The following is a 22,126-nucleotide window of genomic DNA, read 5'->3' as shown; positions in this document are numbered from 1 at the left end:
ATCGCTAATTTTTTTACTTTGATGCATTGCATTTAAGGAATCTCAATTTGAGATTCCTTAAATGCGATCGCAATTTAAGTAATCGCAATTTTGCAATTTCTTAAATTGCGATTTTTGCATTTGGGATGATACATTCCAAATGCAAAAATACTGGTCGCAAAGGGGAGATTCTGAGAATCTGCCCGTTTGCGACCGTTTTTTCCTTTGATGCATCTATACCTATGTCAGTGGTCTAGCCCTTGTTGCCACCCTATGTTCCTAGGTACCCTAATTAAGGGTCATCTGGGTCCCATGGAGAAAGGGCTCAGGAACCCCTGTAGTCACACATACACCAAGGTGCGCTCCTCGCCAGCCACCTACTGGTTCCTTCCCCGATGATCTATCTCTAGAAACATTTCTAACAGATTAAAACTTATCAAAGTTTTGTTCTTCAATTACTCTCTATTGAAATGAGGTTTTAGTGACTAGATGAGGCAGCAAATTTAATTCAGCTCTCCAAAGGAAGTCACTGAACCTCTATCCAAACATGGGTGATGTGATTTGACCTGCTTGAGGGGATATGGAATATGAGTTTCTAACATCCGCTTTTATAGCATTTCTTGAGTCAACTTTCAACAGCATCAGGGTGTAAAGAGAGTGATTTAACAATCATTTTGAGCTAAAATGGGTGTGTGCCAGTGAAAAGGTGGAGTTGGCAAGAAGCAAAGTTAAGCAAGGTATCAATTTGTTTTTGGACCTTCAGAGGTCAAAAGCAAATGGAACGGTCTTAGTTGATTCTGGAACAGTGACTGCAGTTACATCCCACATTATTCCCTGAATTAATTGCTGAATGGGAAAACGATGTCGCCCCACCCGCCCCAAAAAACACCACAAAATTCCGTCTTTGATGGATTTATTATAGGGAGTGCTCCACACACAAACAGAATACATAGAGATTCAGGTGTCAAGAGGGGAGGGAGTTTTGCCTGGGTTGGCTCAACCCTCACTTGCTGCAAGTCACAACTAAAAAATAGTCACACCGAATCATAAAAACCAACAGATTCGATCAAAACCCACTGAGATTTTAGAAACACAGTAATTGACAATCACACCCATCATGCAGCATGCAAAGAATGTTATTATGCACCAATCACCGAATGAAGTGTAGACGACATCATTCAGAAGTTCATGTTAGGGCGGGGTTTAAGCAACCTGATCTGCCGAATGCTTTTCAACAGCTTTCCCTAAAGGAGAATCAGGTTTGCGGGACAATATTTAGACAGGTTATCTGGAATCAAAGATGGGCAACAGTGTATCTATAGAGCTGTGCGTGTACTGCAATAGCAGGCCCTGCTGCACAGTGGATTTAGTGGACGTAAAGTGTGCAGATGATAACTATATAAACAAGCATTGGCATAGCCAATAGGTCTCGCCTTTGGGACCTTTAATGTGTTTAGCCATGCAGTAAATGAATACACAGGAGGAAGGACACTGAAAAAAACATGCAAATAAAAAAGGGAAAAAATGAAAAAAAACTTATATAGCTAGCTCTACTCTCAAAGACCAACAGACTTACAGACAGCCTTTGACTTGGGGAACCTTGTTGAATGTGCGGAGTGCTCTTCACATGTGAATATGCCTGGAATGTTGAGACATGCTGATGTTCGTATTGAGAGGTCAGTATGGTTTGTGCAGAGATTGTTGAGCTGGCGAAGTAGCCTGTTTTTTTGGTGTATTGAAAGGAGTTTAGTTAAGGGGGGCATGATGCTCTGGGAAGGGGATGTGGCGTGACGTCCGGGGCGGCCGACCATTGGATGGGGGAGTAGTGGTCGGCGTTTGGCATGTTCACCATGTGCTGGCTGTGTAAAAATAGCAGAAAATTGCAGGTGATCTAGCAATGGAGTCTGATTGATTTTTGCAGTGCTGGTGGGCTTTTCTCGTGTGTTAGTTGGATGTGGCTGACGGCTTGAGAACTGTGGAGCTGTGTTGAATTTGTGGCATGCTGCCTACGTGCCAAGCCATTGCAAAAAAAACCATGAACTTGGGCCCACGAAAATGAAAGCCACCACGTTAATTGAAACAGGATATAGACCACATGGCGCCCAAGCATAAAGAAAGACGGTGCTAATAAAATACTCTTGTGGGTTCTTCCAAAATGTGACTGACAAGGTCTCAAACCTATGGCTGAAGGATTCTGTGCCAAAAAAGCCAATGACTGAAGGAGACCGACCTAAACCACACTATATGTGTATATTAACATTTTTGGAACCAAGTAGGGGTGGGCGGTACTTGTGGAGTTTCACTGCTTAAATTACCTAAAACTTCTGCGCGATTCCACGAAGTTCGGCGAGGGGCATAATTTTGTACGTTGCGCTGCTCGCTCAGATTTTCTGAGCTAGGAGCCAGTCCCACGCTGTACAATCAGCAAGAATAGCACCACCCGGCACATCAGAGAGTGCAGTTTCTTTCTGCCACTCGAGTAGATTTTCAACACCAGTAGCAGCTTTCTCAACGTGAACAGTAACGACCTGTCATGACGGCCTGCTCGCTTGCCAACTTAACGTTAGCATGCCGGGCACAAGTTTTTCCAGAACTCCACGCTGCGGGCGGATCGTGCAAAAGTTCATTGGAGGAGCAGAGTTCACTATGCACCCCTTAAAAAAAAAAATACTCTTAGCTTATGCTAGACCCACAAAATGGCATTCTGTGCGAAGTCTTTTAGGCATGGACTCTTAGTATGTACAATTCAAGTACATACACTTGATAATCTGTCCATACTTTTAATGATGTTATTTTGGCCACTTTATATTATTATGCATATTTTAGAGTCTGTTTGCTACATTTCATTTATAGTTTTAATTTGCATTTATTAGTGTTTATTTTTTTACTTTAACAAAGGCATACAATGGTATCTCATTACTATTTCAACAGGAGAGCATCAATATAACGGATCCAAAGCAATGGATGTGTTTTTTCACCAAAAGATTATTTGTCTAGCCAATAATGCAGTCCCACAAGCTCATACAATGGTATATGTATAAGAGAAAATGTTGGAGAAGCTATGAACCAATGTCTCCCATTTTTTATGCTATGACTATCAGACAACACATGAGGTACATTTCTTGGTGGATTATAATGAAGTGTAAACTTCTCCCAAACATTTTATATAACGCAAACATGAACCACACAAAATTCAAACTAACAGCCCATGTGAGAAGTCTTCGGTGACAAGTCCATATGCCAGGAAAGTAGAAGATAAGTCTGTTTTTTTTTTTAACACAGTTTTATATAGTGCGAACTTGACTCGAAGGTTTCTGGTATCAGAGCGCTTTACACGAGCACCACTTGCATTTCATGAGGACATATTCATTTTGGTTAGGCACAGGGAGATTAAGTGACTTGCCCACATTCATAGGATGTTGCGTGTCCTTGCCGAGACTCAAACCCAGTTACCCAGATTCGAGGTTGACCGCCAGTGGTGCCTAGTGTCATTTGAAAGTGGTGCGGCCTAAAAGTTTGTTATGAGTGCCCAGTGGTGAGAGAGCAAGAGTGTCATAAGGGAAGATTTTGAAAAAAAAGAGTGGCCAAATGGTGCATTTTCAAGCCTATTTGAAGGTTAATAAAGCAATTGTAAAAGTGTACTTATCATGACATCAGTAAAAAGGATTTCATATGATAATGATGTAGCTAGCTGCTGATTCTGTATATTCACAGAACTTCATAACAGACATACGCACAAACAAGCAAGCACACAGATACATACTAATCTGGGCCAGGTACAGGGTTTCTTGTCTTGGATATTAGTTCATCATTGATCCACATTTAAAAACTCAGATTTAAAAAGTACCTCTCAGTGCAGTTCTAAAGTGTGACGCAATAATGCCAAAACTTCCACATGGTAAATAAATACACTTTTTTTGGATTTTGAATAGAGTTAATCATATTTTAGATGATGCTTGTGGCATGACTTAAATAGTTAACATTTTCAGTGCCTGGCTAAGTGCTTGGCTATGCTCTCCCGGTTTGTTAGAGCTTGGTGTGGAATAGCAGGACTGGAAATTTTCCTGGAAAGGAGGAGGCATCTCTTTCGTGGTGACGCAGCTGCAGTTTTAAGTACAATCTGGTTATTTTTTAACTTGAGTGCATGGAAGCCACACACAGTTTCAGACAGGTATTACTTCCTCGTGTTAAAAGAAACTTAAACCCAGCGTTCATGTACAGGCATAGTTGCCATGTTCAAACCCTGCTGATTGCTCTTGTGCCCCATCTACGGAGGCCAACTGTCAGTCCACCATTTCAAGACAGTCATAACGATTAGACAGTGGTAGAAATGGTGGCTGATAAAATATTGGGGGCCATGGCTCCTCTCTTTCAAATCCACCCCTTCCCATTCCTCTTCTCTGTACAGTTTCCCATCCCTGGGGATCACTATATATATTTGGGCGGATGCCTTTCAGAAAGTGATATGAATTTTAAACGAAGAAAAAATATCTTAATAAAATACAGAGAGTGTAAACGTCATAGTTTCGTGTTGGCTTGATACATAATGAAAACTGTGTTGCTCTAAGGATCGGTGTGTATGATAGACAAGAGTGTGGAGAAAAGCGCATACAGTCCAGGGATCCCTTTTTGACTTAAACGGAATAGTAACAAACAGCGTTCCTGGTGTTTCTCTGCATTGAAAGGGAACTTCAAATCACACTGGAAAAGGTTCCCAAGCTGTAAAGCCATAGAGAACCGAGCAAAAACCGTACCTTGCTTCACCCGTTACATCTTCTTCCCTCCAGTGTATCAACTGCCAAATACACTGCGGGCCCCTCCTTCAGTACGTCCTCTGGGCGTTTCCATTCTCACACCCACTAATCCATTCATCACAGGCATTTGTTTATGGCGAAGATATATTGACGTATTACAACTGTGAGGCCAGTGAACAACTGGTCCCATCCTTATGTGCACACTTTTGCTCCTCTATAGGAACAGAGGATTCACACACCGCTTTGAGTATTTGCTGATTATTTATTCATCAAATGATTAATAAACGGTCTCCATATCATATGTTTGATATTCGTTTTTTTTGTTCTTTTTCAACATGTAACACAATCCGTTATACAGATCCAATGCATTTCGGGCCTATTGTTCGGCCCTTCATCAGGGAAAGGACACTATAATCATAAAACATAAACAAACAGCCTGTCAGAAATAATGGTTCACTGGCCTCACAGTTGTCATACATTGTAATTAACGTCGTGGGACGCTTGACGTTACTTATGGAGCACCTGGAAAATTGAGAAACTTATTGAACTTATCAAACTAGCTGTGCATCTGCCCTACCAGTATCAGGAAGATATATTGACGACATTTTTATCATTTGGAATCAGGATACCAACACACTACATCAATTTCTCCACTGGTTAAACAATAATTGTTCTGGTTTATCTTTCACCATCACCCTTGACAAATCAGCCATCGCCTTTCTTGACTTAACAATTTTTCACTCAGAGGGCGAGTTGCTTACACGCCTCTACAGGAAGCCTACGGAGCGCAACACGCTCTTGAGCTACGCAAGCAACCACCCACGAACATAAAGGGATTCACTTCCCTATTCCCAATTCCTTAGAATCAGACGGAATTGTTCCTCTAAAGAGGATTATTTCAAAGAAGCAGCAAATCTCTCCTGCATGCTCAAAGATCGTGGCTATCCAAAAAGAATAGTGAGAAATGCCTCTAAACGAGCATGGTATTGCCCACGTGATGTCTTACTGACCCCGAAAACCAAAAATGAACTTGAAAGAATAGCCTGTGTAACTACTTTTTCCACAGTATCAAACAAAATAAGGAAGTCTATTATACAGCACTGGCCAACCATTAATGCAGGGTGCCTTAATATCGAGAGACCGCTGTTTGCCTTTCGCAAAAGCAGGAACCTGAAAGACCATCTTGTCAGAGCAGCTCTCCCTGCCCCAGTCTCAAACACAACAATTGATACTGTCTGGGGACTAACTAACCCCCATCTTAGGTCATGCTAAGTGTGGTGGATGTAATGTATGGCAGTTCGCGATAGAGGGTAAGAACTTTACTTTTAATAACATCACAGTGGATCGCCAAGCTTTTTCAAACTGTAACACCAGTAATGTGATCTACTTAATAAATTGTCCCTGCATGAAATTGTATGTAGGCCAAACAATCAGAAAGCCAAAACCAGAATTTGCCAACATAGGAGCCGCATCAGATGCAAAACACCAAATGCACCATTGGTGGACCATTTTTCTGCTGCCAATCACAACAAAAATGATATTCGCTGGACAATTCTGAAAGTTCCCAAGTTGCCGCAAAGAGGTGGCAATATGGCTCAATTACTCAACCGTGAGGAATTAAAAACAATAATCCAGTTCGACACAATTCGAAATGGCCTTAACAGAAGCGAGGACTGGACTACTTTATTATGATTGGTTAGAAACTGATACTGTTCCCCCAACAATGCTTTGGACAGCCTCCCGCTGGTACACTTTCTGGAGGTTTCACATTGCTTTGCTGTACACCTTGCCGTACTTGAACCTGAGCCTTAATGAAATTTTAATTGTCTGATTCCCAATTTTAATCTAATTTTTCTCTGGTCACTTCATTGTAAATATGTAATTATTTTGTCACTTTTCACCAGCTATCGATGCCAGCCGCACCTACCTATTTCAACCACTCAGCACTCACACCCCCTCCTGAGTCTATTCACTCACCCAAGATGGTGGCATATTCTGACTTCACCATGTCAGTCCCCTTTCCATTTCCTCAACCGGTGATAATCACAATGGCGGCCGCCCCACTCCATTTAAGCACCGTTTCCGCTTCATGCACCCAGTGCCTGCCATCACGCTGGATGGGTTAAGCACATTGCTGCAAATCCTCCCGTTAGCACATTACTGCTAACCACCGCATAATTAAGGTAAGATTCCTTCGCCGGTCCCGGGTACCGCACCTAGTCTCGCACACCAGTGACTGTTCCTACCTGAACAGCGCTCTGACTTTATTAATTCTTCTTTCCCTAACGGAACCACTTATGGCAATCAGCCACCAGACGTGATAACACCCAGGAGGTCCACCAAGGTACCTCACAGACCTGGTCGCTACAAGCAAGGGGCTACACGCCCCCTTCGGAGTACTAACTTCGTTCGTTTGCTCAAGGTAGGCGCCATTGCCCCGTTTCCTTCTGCCATGATCACGCCCAATTGGCTATCACCACTGACCCGCACCCTTTTGCCCCGCAGCGGTCTCTAACCACACTTACCAAGGCGGATTCAGGCTGACCCTTACCCTGTATAGCCTCCTCGTTCCCGCACTGCGGTAAGCCTTCATAACTCCACCCTCAGTCACTTACACGAATTCGCTGTGCCCCACACGCCTTGCCCGTATTCCATTAGACCCAGCAAGACGCCCCCACATCGGGCTCAGTTTAGCCACGGCCAACTCCCCCCCGGGTGGGCACATACACTGCGCCGTTCTTTCAGTACGGTTAAAACTGACCTATGTTTAGTATTGTCATAAGACATTTTTTCGTTTCAAAAGTAATGATACCAGAGTACGCCCCAATTATACCGCTCACAGGCTTTTGTCATGCTAGAATGTTATACCACTCTCGGGCGACTTGCTTGCTACACTGTTATTCTAATTCATTATTTATGACACCTTGTCACAATCGGGCTCAGTCTAGCCGCGACCAACTCTCCCCCGGGTGTGCACAAACACTGCGCCGTTCTTCCAGTATGGTTACAATTGACCTGTGTTTAGTATTTTCATTAGAAATGTTTTAAATGTAACATTAAGGATACCAGAATACGCCCCAATTATACCGCTCTCGGGCACTTGGCATGCTACAATGTTATACCGCTCTCGGGCTACTGACTTGCTATACTGTTATTCTAACTAATTTTTATGACACCATGTCACAATAGCCATTTCCACACCTTGTCACAATTATCTACTGCCAACAACTGTTCACCACAACTGTTAATTCTACCCAATCGATCGTTCGAATCCGAATACTGTGTGTCTATAATATACACACGCTGACCCAATGTAAATTTCTAAATGTTTCAAGTGATTCTTATTGGTCACTTTCCTCTCTTTTTTCTCCCTGTTTTTTTCCCTTAACAGGCTTTAACTGTATATACCAGGCAAATGTTATGTTCTAGTCCTGATGATGATCCCGTATAATTCTGAGCAAGTGATCGAAACGTCGACTTTCTTTAATAGTGTCATATATGACCATTGTGCCTAACTCTTGTGATTACTATTTTGGCTATACTTGCTGAATCCCTTTGTATACTGAAATGCAAAGGGCCAATCTGCTCAGTCTTTGCCAGTATTTTCATAATTGTTGTTTTTCCTAAACTGTTTGATTTGTCTTGCACTTCTGCACACCTTCCCCTCATTGTATGGTACAGGACTGTGCTCTACTAAATGTTGTTCGTCTATCCTCCACTTTATTTCCAGAATATTATAAAAATAAAAATCCATGCCCGGCTGGACATTTGAACTATATAGTAACCTAATACGGTCTATATCTTATTCTCTGCACATTCCTAAATGTTTGCTAAAGACCTTTGTCTTTTGAAGTATAATTGATACCGGTGGTCCTCAGCCAATTTTCGTGTTCCCTTGTTCATATAGAAAGCTCTAAAACAAAAAGCATACCAATGTATGGGGTTGGGGAGGGGCTCGCATGTTTGCGGACACCCAATCAGTCCTGCCTCTTTTGTCTCTGGCGTTACGTGGATCCCGCCCAAGGTCGCTGGCATCAACACCCATAATCAAGCAAATACAATGGCACTGAAAAATGCCGCGCCCACCACCCTGACGACACAACACTGCTTTGTGCCTCCAGGGCGAGTATTTTCTCACCCGGCAGCCGGCACATGCGCAGCTGGGTTCAGTTCACTTATCCAGCTGGTAAAAAAAAACGATTTCAATCAATCAATCAATCAGAGTACTTGTAAAGCGCGCTACTTACCCGTGAGGGTCCCAAGGTGCTGAGGGGGGAGCTACTACTGCTCGAAGAGTCAGGTTTTGTTGAGTCTTCTAAAGGCGAGTAGGTCTTGGTTCTGCAATATGTGGGTAGGGAGGGTGTTTCAGGTCTTGGCGGCGAGGTAGGAGAAGGATCTGCCGCCGGAGGTCATTCGTTGGATGCAGGCTCCTTACTGCCTGAAACAAAGCACTATGATGCCTTTCTTTAGGAACTCCGTGTTTTCTCGTTTCTTGTTAGGAGGGCAACTCCCACTTCGACCCTTAAGACCAGCCGCCCATGTTGACCGCCCTAGTTGGAAGGCCAACTCCTCTCCCATTAACATTAATACTCAGGTGGGTGTGATGGAGAGTGCAGAAGGACACTAACAGGTGAAGAAATGTGAAAAAGGGGCACAGAAAAGAGCGCAGTCGAGGGAAGAGGATGATGGGACACTGAGGCTGCATGGTTCATTTCCAAATAAAGAACTGATGCATACCTCCAATCTGCTTGCCGCTAATTCTTTCAGAAGCGACACACTGTAGGCTTCACATCCTGGTGCCTTCCATTGATGGCGTCTAGAAAATTACACACAACTCAAAACTCATTCCAGAACAGCCTCTACTGATCTAGCTCACCAAAACAACCATTAAGTTCCAAACCTTGCTCAGCAGCTTATCAGATGGGATTCACCAAGAGCTTTAGCACAGCTAGCCTGTCGCACAAGCTGGAACAAGTGAAACATAAAAGCGGTCTTTAAGAACAGTCTATAATGGACTTTTAAGGGAGAAAACAGAGTAGATTAGACCAAATTCCCAATTTATTTATTGATATGTACTGTTGAAAGTGTGCTCTGAAAGAAAGATTGCCTTATGTTCAACGCAAAGCCCACAATTATCCTACTGCTCACTGTGGTGGGTGCTGTTTTAAACAAAGACAACGTCAGACCCCGACCAGTAGCCATTTTTCACATGTACTTTCTCCATTTAAGAAGGTTGTGAATATGGAGACTATAATTTTTCAGTTTGTAGAAAGACGTTCAATAATTAGAAACTTTAAAAAAAAAAATGTTTTACCTTCTCATCACTCAAGCAAAATAACTACAAGATTGTTTTACCTCTGAATACTAGATTTTGTTTTAAACGGAAGAGAAACATTATCCTTATTAACGTCAGAATACTGACAATCATCCAGGTGGCCTGTTTATTATTTAGAGAGCTGATCACATTGCCTGCGAACTCTGCGTGGTCTTTTGGTTCAAAGTGGATTAGTGTCGACTTGCTTTGTCCTTGTCTGCACACACAACAGCTCGGTTTTCAGGTGGCAGATTTGGAGTTGCAAGAGATCCGCCCTAGTGACAAACGTCATGAAAAACTTCCAAGCAATCATAACGGAAAGTTTCAATTCGTTAAGGACTATGAGGTGAGGGTTATTCTGATCATTCTTCACTTTTATTTCTCCATCAGCCTTACACAACTAAGGGAAAAAACGCACATTATATACGCAATATCACAGTAGAACCCTATTTTCAAAGGCCAAATCGAAATGGAGCAAAATATTAATGCTAGTGCTTTTCTACACATCTATAGTAGTCCTTTCACTAATTAACAGTTTTACGGAATGAAACACATGACAACTCCATATTACACTAACAAGTTTAAAACAGAGACAGAAGGCTTGCATCAAATATGCACATGGGACGACAAGAGGACTGGAGAAATTCTGAGGGATCACTGGCGCGCCTTGAAATATATAGCTTTTTGATTCCCTATTTCCCTCAAACAAAATACAATAATCTTGGTTTGTGTCCCAGTGAAATGATACTGGGGTAAGATAAGTAACAAAGTTACATAAAACGTCCAATTTACATGTTTTGCAAAAAGCATAAAAAAATAAGCAACAGACACTTTTGGGAGTCCATTTAGTAAACAGTTCACTGATAAAACAAGGTCTATAGGTATATAAGCTCGAGTGTCAACGAGTGTGAAAGAGAAAAAAGCTTTTAAAGAGATGTGACTTAGTTTATGTATTCCTTAGTTGCACAGTTGCCCTTCATACAGTAAACCTAAGTAGACACTCTGCATTATAACAATAATCGTTAAACACAATTCTTTGGTAGGGGACACTGTGGCATAAACTCTCGTAGTGTAATTTCCAGTGATATTAAGTGGACAATGTGCTTTATTTCTCAGCACGAGAGGCTGTTACATATTGCTCCACTCGTGCCTAGTTTTGGAGAATGAATCCTTTAAAATGATCATCGAAAGCAGGTAGACCGCTCACCCTGAAAAACACGAGGAACATTTTGAGATCCTTTGAATTGCTCTGGATAGTGCCATGTGGTAATCAGTTTAGTGAACTACTACATCCATCTCTTAACTTAAAAAATAGATTTTTATATATATATATATCTACTAAATATATGTTATATAGTCTTCCAATATATATGAATGGCTTACAAAACTTATACTGCCATTCCAAAATATTTTGTGGCTAGAAAACAGGTCACTTAGCATTATGTGTTTCACCACAAAAATGTTTGCATTGTATTTTTTAAAATGCATACTATAGGCGGCCATTTTTTTTTTACTATTCTCAATCTTGAGGTCATCTTTGTTAGGATGAGCAAGCATTTTACAAAGTCATAAAATGCGGAGCAAAGATAAGACCGGCAGTACAAAGGATATACAATATTAAGTGCTGTAATAGCGTTCTACTTGTAATCAATAAGAATGCATTTTTGACGTTTCCACAAAGATAAAACTTGAAATCTCTCACTCATGTAAAACACTCGCTAATTTTCTTAGAAAAAGACAAGTATAGTTTTACGCGTTTCGATGGCATAGCAAAGTCATTTTTTTACCAAACAAAATAATGTAAAACCTCGGAACAATAAGGTTTGGAATATAAAATGCAGTACGGACAGCACTATCACAGCTATCACTGTTATCAATCGTGGATGTGATTAATATCAGCATTTTATCTTTGCTCTTAGCGCTCCTTTCACAATAGGGAAAAAAAGCCATCTGTGTGGATTGAAAAACAGAACGGGCGGAATTAATTTCAGGCACAAAGAATCATTGAGAATAATGAGTTCGTTGTACCCGTGGCTAAGGCCCAAGTCCTTTAAGAAACTCAATACTCCAAAAGACAGGAAAAACACGCACTAAATCATTTAAGAGGTTTTTTCGCCTAATCGGGCTCCTGCTTTGAACACAGCATTATAATATATATAAGTAAATTACGGTTCACAGTTTTAAATTTCGGACGGGCGCCTCAGGATTTCATCCTTCAGAATGTGTCACACTAAAAACTATCCAGTTAGGTGGCGCCTGTTATTTGGGTACTACTAGCTCATTAAGACAATTGGGTATACTCGCTATTTAAGGCGCCACAAAACTGCTTAGGTGTGGGAGATATGTCCAACAATCAGGGGCAGATTTACAAGCCCCTTGCGCCACTTTTGCGTAATTTTTCCCCATGTAAAAAATGACGCGCAAGGGGCTTGTAAATCTGCCCCTCAGTAGGGTAAGTAGACTGGTAAGGACACATCTGATTTGCATTTTGAACCCTGGCTCGGAAACAAAATACGAGAAACATACATAGTGAGGAATCGACATAAGAGGAAAAAGAACTCGAACTGCAGCACCATGTCTTTTTTATCATGTGTGAAGAGCAACACGACGCCGGATCCCTATAAGCGACCAGATCTGTCACCGAAACCTTAATATTGAGAGATGGCGACGAGGGTGAGAGCGTATCCGTACTACACAGCTGGACAGAGGCCAGGGGAGCGGTGTTCGCTCGTTTACGAACGACCAGATAGGTTCTATACTGTAACACACGATTACAATCAGGAGCTTTCTTTATTCACATTTCACCGGAGCGGTCTGCAATGCTCTCCTAGTTAATATGCACACTTTACCATCTACTATTCTGTGTTATATAATGCACCGAACTCTGGAGTAAAATAAACAGACAAGTACAAAGAGAAGGACGGATAAACCAAATAATTAAAACTCACCCGCTTGCTGCTTCGGGGAAGCCCATTTTGTAGAGGGTTACAACCACAGCTCCGCCGAGGCCGATGTTGTGCTGTAGAGCGATCCTCGCACCAGGAACCTGCCTCTTCCCGGCTTCCCCTCTGAGCTGCCAGCAGAGCTCCGAGCACTGCGCCAGACCTGTCGAGTCAAGCACAGAAAACACTGATCTCAGCAACAGAGTGTGTGACTGAACTGGTCGATAGCAGGAAGATAAAGGATTACACAAGAGAAACAAATAGACAAGTCAGGACTCGAGTAGCCTTTGCCCCACTGATCACATTGACTGCTGACTTGATCATAACGTGGTATTGGTAACCTTCACAAATTTCTTTCTTTTAACTTTGAGAAGACACTGGCTGACATCATGATTACAGATGACATGTGTCATACCGTCTTTCCGAAAGTAACTCGTCTATTCTATCCTTTTCAGGCAGAGGTCTAGAAGTGATCAGACAGGTATGACATGTTACTGGCAGCTGGCACTCTTTAAGAATCACAAAAAAGTAAGAGTAATGGAGGGCCTGAGGGGAAACGTATTTACCGTCCTATTGGTACCTTGTCCCCCAACTTGACAGTAAAAAACACGAGAGGTGCCAGAAGTCTAAGTTTGCTGGGACCTATATAGTATCCCTTCTGTAAGACAAAAACAATAGGTTAATGTACCAGAAAAAACATTCCAATAGCGTGAATGTAGAACCACATAGGAGAGGAAGCTCAGAAAGAAAGACTAAAAAGTGCTTGAAAGAATACCCATCAGCCCACTCAATAGCGGAACTTCGTCATCTGGGTTTGTATGGTTGAAATAGTGGTGTCCTGTATGCCCTTCCTCAGGACAGACCCGGGGCTAGCAGACCTGGGACCACATGATTGACCCTCAACCATAGAAGATGAGCGAGTACAGGCTGTAGGGGCGAAGTTGCAGTGCTTAAAAGAAAAGTAAAGATAAGGAAAATTGTGATCCAAGTGTGGTAAAAATACCTATTTTGATGTCATAAGTATAACTTTATTGGGTCTGTCCATCAAGGTGGTATGGTTAAAAGCAGAGTGATAATAGCATGCAAGGAATTGCTATTTACCAAGATTGTAAATTGGTCGACATGTTTCAGCCTGGATAGGCTTTCTTCAGGACCTATGATTCACTACTGCAACATTATACTTATGACATCAAGATAGGTATTTTTACCACACTTGGATCACAATTTTCCTTATCTTTACTTTTCTTTTAAGCACTGCAACTTCGCCCCTACAGCCTGTACTCGCTCATCTTCTATGGTTGAGGGTCAATCATGTGGTCCCAGGTCTGCTAGCCCCGGGTCTGTCCTGAGGAAGGGCATACAGGACACCACTATTTCAACCATACAAACCCAGATGACGAAGTTCCGCTATTGAGTGGGCTGATGGGTATTCTTTCAAGCACTTTTTAGTCTTTCTTTCTGAGCTTCCTCTCCTATGTGGTTCTACATTCACGCTATTGGAATGTTTTTTCTGGTACATTAACCTATTGTTTTTGTCTTACAGAAGGGATACTATATAGGTCCCAGCAAACTTAGACTTCTGGCACCTCTCGTGTTTTTTACTCTTTAAGAATCTGCTGTAGGATATTCCCTTAAGAATTTAGGATCAGAATCCAAAAGCTGAAACTTTTTTGTGACGTCTCATTAACCTAAAAGGCTGTTACGAAGGTATCACACAGTTCCCAAGGTTCCCATGTACATTTGGGATGTGTTTCTCCAGGACAGGGTTTTCCTAATAATTCTGGGACTTTTAGTCCTGTTTTAAAATGCAACATACAAGACTAAAAGTCCCAACATTCAAAGAAAAAAAACCTGGCCTGGAGCAGCACATCACAAATGGACCTGGGAAACTTGGCAGGGTTGCCATCGGGAGTGCAGGATGCCCTGAAAGAAAAAGCACAATAGGGCATGGATAGTATTTTGAAAATAGTCACAAAATACCATGTTTGAATATTCAGACTTTTGATTTTGATATTCAATTTTCTACCCCATCTCACCCCTACTCCTGTTAGAAAAATCATTGAACTCATCAACAGGGGAGACGCGAGGAAAAAGAACCTGATGACTAGGGAGAACAATCACTCCGATCAGAGTCCATAACCATATACATAGCCACTAAGAACGCGGCTAACAATTCAAAGCAGATTCATTTATTTTGGACATCTTTTTGTTTGTTATTTTCTAGACTTGTAAGTTCTGGTAACACTATCCTGTGGGTGCCCTTTCCCAGGGAGAATGTTCCTGGATCTTTCCTCATCTTTTGATCTTTAGTGATGGTCCATACACTGGTGTGACCTTGGTCTCTTATTGTTTTACTTGAATGAATGAATGAATGAATGAATGAATGAATGAAATTAGATTTGTATAGCGCATTCTACCCTAAGGCCTCGTAGCGCCTGTGGACTGCTTGAAGATGACAGAATAATTCCTCAGAATAATTTTTTTTCACCCATAAGATCTACCCAACGCAATGGAGCTTACTCTTTGAACTAAGTGAGATGCTTCTGGGGTGCACTGTGTCACATCTGATAGATGGGGTACTTGTGGGACATCCTCAGATGCTAGAAAGGGTGCTATTCTCTCAGCCGAAGGTTCTTGTGGCTCTAGAGATGTCAATCGCAGTCTGAGTCTGCGCCATGTTTTGCAGCTCGACAAAGTGGAATGTGGCCTCAAAGGCAAGGATTTAAAAGTAAACAGATTGGAAGAGTGAGGAACTCTTGACGTTAAGATAGTCATTGAAGAATACTCAGACATCTAACCAGAACGCTTTGAAAAACTTTGAGCCCCTAAGAACATGTGGTGGTAAACACATGATGGTGTCTTCGTACAAGATTGGTAGCCCCACTTGCAAACGTAGGTCGAACAGGAAGGTGGAAGAGTTATGACCTGGATCTTTTAGGAGCCAAGGAGGAGGAATGGGAGAGCACCACTTGAAAGAAAAAGGTCCTAGTAGGAGGTAAAGAAATCTGTTTGTCATTCTCTTCCAGTAGCACCCACACTGAGGTGAACCCCTTTTCTGACTCTCCGTGTCCTGTCTCATTAAAATAGTCCAAAGTACCATACCAGCTTATTTGGCTGACAGGGACAAACAACATATATATAAATGCAGAAAAATATTGTGCCCGCAGCATTGTTTCCTGATCAGCAAGTTTTCATAATTTTTCAATGTTTACATTTAAAAAAATGTGTTTGGGGATCTTGCAGACACAGAGATATTTCATTGTTTGGGAATATCATGCAGAATTCCAGGACTTGGAACACTAAATTGCCTACCTACTATTGCCACAGTTGCAAAACGACACGTTTCAATGTATCTTGTGTCTAGAGCAGCACTCTCTTGAGCCAGGAGACTTTAACTTGCCTTTGCTTGCATGCATCCAAGGTCAGGTGATACATTTAGTTTTTTGTGATTTTACTGTTCTTTAGTCCATTTTGCCTGTGTGTATATTCAATGGAATTGTACATATAGAATCTCCTTCCTGTTACTGTTAGTTTGGACTTACTTTGCACCTTAAGAATGACAGTTGTGGAAGCATGGCCTGACTCACAATGGAGCAGGATGAGAGTTTTAGCCTCTCCGGGACCTTTTGAGGATTCAATCGACATCCAGCGCACCGGAGCTGGCCCGACCACTGAACAGTAAGGGTAAGTAATTGGTACTACTCTCCCCCATGATGAAAGCGGTTTGCTGAGTCATAGCTAACTGGCCCGACCAGAAAGTGCAGGCCCTTAGTCACGGATTAGCCTCGCTGATGCTGTCAACTTGAGAGCTGGGGGTGTACCGCGGCACTGTTCTTTTTTTTGTTTTTGTCCTCATCTCACCCTTGGCAAATACAATCCAACACTGGCAACCCTAATCCATCCTGGGCGCCCTGGCTGAAGTTCTTGTTTTGCCTGGAGCCATCCCGGCTGCCCTTTTATTCCGGGGCCAGGTGTAATCTTAGGACATTCTCAGGACTTTGGACCAGCCTCATTTCTACACCCCAGCTTGCCAGACAATACTATTGGTGTTATATAGCATTCTAGATTCCAAATGTGCCATTCTTAATACAGCCTGGAGCCAGTTTTCATACAGGGGAGGACTAGCATCTTTCCACAGCTTGCAGATTTCTCTGCGTGCAATGAGTATAAGAGTGAAGAATGGAGCGACCTGTGTCCCCCTAAATCTGCTAATAAGGTCCGTGTCCAGACCAAACAAGACCCTTACAACATTCAGTCTCAATGTCTCCTTAAAAATACTCTCCAGAGCCTTTTCCACAGTACCCCAAAAATTACCCAGAATAGAACATTCATAAAAGATGTGGATATCATCCGCCTCTGACATACCACATCTGGGGCACAAGGGGGGTGGGCTAACAAACTTTGCAATTTTCTTTGGCGTATAGTAAAGCCTATTTACAACATAGAAGTGATTCTTCTTAAGAGAGGCAGACCTAACATATTTATACAGGTATTGGAGAGATGTATCATAGAGGGTGTCCGAGACAACATCCAAACTAGACAAGCTCCAAACAAGATGTAATGAGGGTGCCTGTGATGGAGCAAGTATTCACGTGTGACGCGACTTGCTTGTATCAAGAACCTCGGATAACATTAATAAGCTAATTCAATATGTTTGTCTTACTAATATTGCACTTTTACACTACACGGGGGTGTGCCAGAGACGCTTGCCTATGTGTTTACTAAAAGTAATGACGCTTGCTTCTAATATGGTCGCTGCTTTGCGGGAATCTAGTCTGCGCATGCGTCGCAGTTCTGGAGGGAACTTGTTGCTCATGCGCAGTATTGCTAAAATGGCCGCTTTGTTTTTCACATGCTCCGTGCTTGCACTGCTGCTTTTGCAAAGCCGTTTGTTCTGCTTAACTCCTAATGCTATAGTTATTATAAAGTAAGGGATGTAGTATAGCCATTCACGGTATACAGTGTATTCATTTTTCCTGTGTTTCTAAATTGTTTTCGCTTACTTTTCATGTACCATCTTCGGGGGGTTCCTGGGAGGCGCTGCTACTCCATCTTGAAGTCCGTATAGAACCAGTCATGTGATGAGGGAAAAGAAAGTCATGCAGCAGTGGAACCCAGCCAGCTGGCAGCCGAAGCCAAGATGCTCCAGGGAACCTGAACTCCAACCTAGCTGAAGAAGCTGACTTGTACCTGCATTTGCTACAATTGTATAATTTTACAGTATACCCCATTGTCTGCTAAAACCTCTCTTGCCATGGGAACTGGAATGTAAGGGGTGGGTTCAAAAATGAATATTAAGTTTGAGAAAGTCTAAATTTTAGGAGGTATCATGACCTAACCTCCTCCCTTGCCCAATAAGAAATTAGGGAACCTTTCACTAGCAACATTTGTGGGTGGTACATTGTCCCAAAAACAGTATAATTTGCCTAGGTTTAGCTAGAGAAGTCGTCCGACTTGTCCGAATAGCTGACCTGTCACTGACCCAACGAACTCTATAAGTGATTGATACAGAGAGCTGCGGAGCACTCTGTCCATAATTTCCCCAGACTCAGTCAGAGTTTGAGAGCTGGCGAAGAACTTTGCTGGGATATTCGAGAACCCAATCGGGGTTATTTGGCAGATTCCTTGCAGAGAGGGGGTAGCGCAGGGGTTGCATCCGAAGCTGCAGGTGTTGGTCGTACCCTTTGATGAGCCCAGTCCTGATCCAAAATCCTGAGGTTATCCTGTCCTGACTGTCCATGAGCTGTACCTGCTCGCCTACTGGCAGCCTAAGTCCTTGAGGGTCCTTTCCCGCTTTTTCCAACTGACCCGTGGCCAGGGTTGGTCTTCATTCTGTCCTAGGTAAATATAAAAACTGCGTGGGAGATTGTCTTTCCTAAACTTCTCTCTCTATTCCGAATAAAGCAAAATTGCCTATTGTCCTTTATCCTGTTTCTCTCCACAGTTAAGTAGCATATTCCATTCTCTCCCTACCTTTAGTCAAATATTGAATCGTATGCATATATAGTTTGTTCCATTCTTACCCTCCCTTTAGTGAATAAGAACATCTGGACGAATCAAATTAAAGTTTTGTTTCTTATAGACTGTTAGTGATAATCAAAGTCTGCTTTGGCTAGTATGTTCCCTTTTCCTTACCCGCCTTTAGTGAAATTGTGAAAGTTTGCTGATCTAAGAATAGCGTGTTCCTTATTTCTCCCTTCCCTTTATTTTTTTTATTTCTAAATGTTTCTTACTTTAATTCATAGTTATACCATCTTCTTAATCTTAGTGATAGATAGTTTGATGTGTGTTAACCTGTGGCTCATGGAAAATGAAGAAAACGATAACTAGATAGAGGTTTTGAAAGCTTCTTGCGTTTGTGGTTATTATAAAGTACAACCGTTATTTCACATGTTGCATGATATTTTTGCATTGTCCACCTACATCTGAACTTGTTCCTGATCCATTGTAAGTTTAGGTACCTATTACAAGGATTGGTAAGTCTGGTACATGGAAATAGAAAGAAGTAAACTGAATTGCTGATAACAGCGTGTAGGTTACCTGATTAAAATAAGTATTAATCAAAAGGTATTTTATGGGCCCGAGTGTGCAATGTGTTTGGTCGGGAGACCTGGGCGCTCTATCAGTAATTTTCTGGTAGCCAGAGGACTGTTAGGACTAGTTGAGATAGGTGGATATGTTATTTGTGGATAAACCGTGAAAAATTAAATGTGCTGCTAAAAATATTTTCTTTGCAAAAGTTGATCGATCAAATCCAAAATATTGTTTTGAAATGCTATGAAATTTTTTTTTAGGTTGTGATTAAATGCTGCTAAATGATTTTTTAAATGTATTAACCACTTGTTAGTGATTGTTATATGTTGTCTGGAATCCCCGGGGGCAGAATAGCGGGTGGTGAGGAGAATCCACTTTGCAGTGAGGTCAGTGGCTTGAGGAAAATTAGTGCATGGTTAGGCAGAACTGGAAGCGCTCATTAGGGTTTCTGCATGAATATTTGAATAAAATGATAGCAACGAGTTCGCTATTGAAACTTCAGTTGTGATATTACCTAGTAAGGGTCACACGAGGAAGGAGTAGTAGGTTCGTCGGAGCTTGAGTGATAGCAAAGGAGTTCGCTAGTGAAAATTTGGACTTAGTATATATCCCGGAAAGAGTGGATGAGTCAAAGAAGTAGCAGGTTCTCTAATGCTTGTGTGAAGGGTAGGCAGGAGGGTCTATCCGTAGTGTATGAAAAGTAGACAGAAGTTTACTTGCAGTGAAACAAATCTTTCTTTCTAGACACTCGAGTACAGTGGCGAATGTTATACGTTGTAAACTAAATAGAGCACTTGCACTTTAAGAAAGAAATCAAGTGTCCGTTACCTTGTAAAGGAGGGAGTCAGTCGCAGAGCTGCGCTGACGTCACTCTGTGCCGCGCTGGTATTGGTCAAAAACAGCGGGTGTGTAACGGAGCTGGAATTGTAAAGGAGGGGTGAGTGCCGGAGCGTGAGACCGTGTCTCACGAAAAGGCCGCGCACCCACTGGTTGAATTTGTTTGCAATCACAGTGTTGATTGGTTGTTGAAATCTACAAGGCGCGCTTGCATTGGAAGAAAATTTGTAAACAAAAGTACGTACTTTAAGCCCGAGTTAGGTTTTAGGAGGTATATGTGGTATTCGCTTAATCCCGAGACTCGACCTGATCCTAGGTACTTAGGGTTTGCGAAAGATCAGTGGAAAGGTCGTAGATTAGACGGAATGTACGGAAGCAAGAGAAAAATGACTTTCGCAGACAGAGTCAAAAATTACTTCAAAAAGGATAAACCCATTAAAACGAGAGAAGGTGTAATTATTCCACCACCTAATACTCCCGCATCGTTTATGATGTTCGACAAAGGGTATCATACCTGTGTATGGTTGGAAAATTGGGTGGAATATACTAAAGATGACTAGTTTTAGCTTTTCCTTTAGATGGTACCTATAATGGTAGAATCTTGTTTAATTTGAGGACCCGAATGAATGATTTACACCCCAGACACAGACTGACGCAATATGAGGCCCTAGAGCAATGGGAGATTGAGGCCTTTGAGCGAGACAGACCCAGAATGGATAAAGGGTTAGCAAAATTTTATCCAAAGAATCAGAGGGAGACCCGAGAGAAAAAATTGAAACAGTGGAGACAGAATATGATGGTAGAAGGACTAATTCCAGTACGTGCTGTAGACAAACCCATAGGAGGGAAAAGGACAGAGAAAACCCGACACTTAATGACTGCGGGTGATTCCGAAGATGAATATTTGGAGGATTTATTAATGAAAAATCCACCTCCATATGATGAGGAGTCTAGGTCCTCGAGTTCAAAAAAATTCATTCTTTAGGCCTTCCAGTAATAGAAGGGCCAGTGCATCTGATACAGCAGGTCCAGGTTATAGGCCTAGTGGTAATGAGGGATTTAGCATGCCCGATACAACTGTTCAATGTTATAGACCGTCCTGTGGTGAGGGACCAAGTACGACCATTCCAACTGCCCCGAATCTTTATCCACCGTTGATTCCACAAGTAGTACATGAAACCTCCATGGAAAAGGTTTCACAGGATCGAGAAAGAGAAGCCTTAGCTAAACAGAGAAATGAACTCATTCAGAAAATATCCCAGTTAAATTAAAGTCCTGAAGCCCTGACAATTCCAGTAACTGTTGGCCCAGTTGTTCCTCTTTATGGGGATAGACAGGTTAGTCCAAAGACTCCAGTTATTACTCCAGCTGTAGTGCAGCCAAGAAAAGAGCCCTTAATAATTGATGACCAGACAAGTGAATGCAAATCTGTAATTTCCCTGATGGATTTACCTATAAGGGAACCGGAAGGCAGTGCACCAAGAAAGAACGCTCAGACTAGTGCAAGAGAAGTACTGATAGAGTCATCTGCAGGTACTCGAAGTGCCACGGTAGTGACTCCGGAAGAAATAGATCGATGGACCCGAGAATTAGAAAAAATAAATCCTCAACCTAAACCATTAGATATTTACAAGTTAAGAATATAATTGGAAGAACTGATGGCTGGGAAAGTGGGACTAGACAGACTGAACACCCTTAGTGAAGAAGAGCTACTGTTCATCTGTAAAAGTATTACCAGAAATACCAGAGTGTTCCATAAGAAACTG

The 22,126-nt window shown here is 42.0% G+C and overlaps 1 protein-coding gene across 1 annotated transcript in view; it reads right to left on the bottom strand.

Annotated features, from left to right (window-relative positions):
- The window catches only part of LOC147747232 (sterol carrier protein 2-like), a 382,719-nt gene that overhangs the window by 80,854 nt on the left and 279,739 nt on the right, over positions 1 to 22,126 (bottom strand). The window contains exon 12 of the mRNA XM_086952451.1: positions 12,996 to 13,152. Within this exon, the coding sequence (XP_086808577.1) occupies positions 12,996 to 13,152 (157 nt within the window). The remainder of the gene's footprint in view (positions 1 to 12,995; positions 13,153 to 22,126) is intronic.

This window comes from Lissotriton vulgaris, chromosome 1_1 (genome assembly GCF_964263255.1).
Source record: "Lissotriton vulgaris chromosome 1_1, aLisVul1.2, whole genome shotgun sequence".
Lineage (NCBI taxonomy): Eukaryota > Metazoa > Chordata > Amphibia > Caudata > Salamandridae > Lissotriton > Lissotriton vulgaris.
Note: the sequence above shows the minus strand (reverse complement) of the source record. Positions and strands in the feature narration are given on the sequence as shown.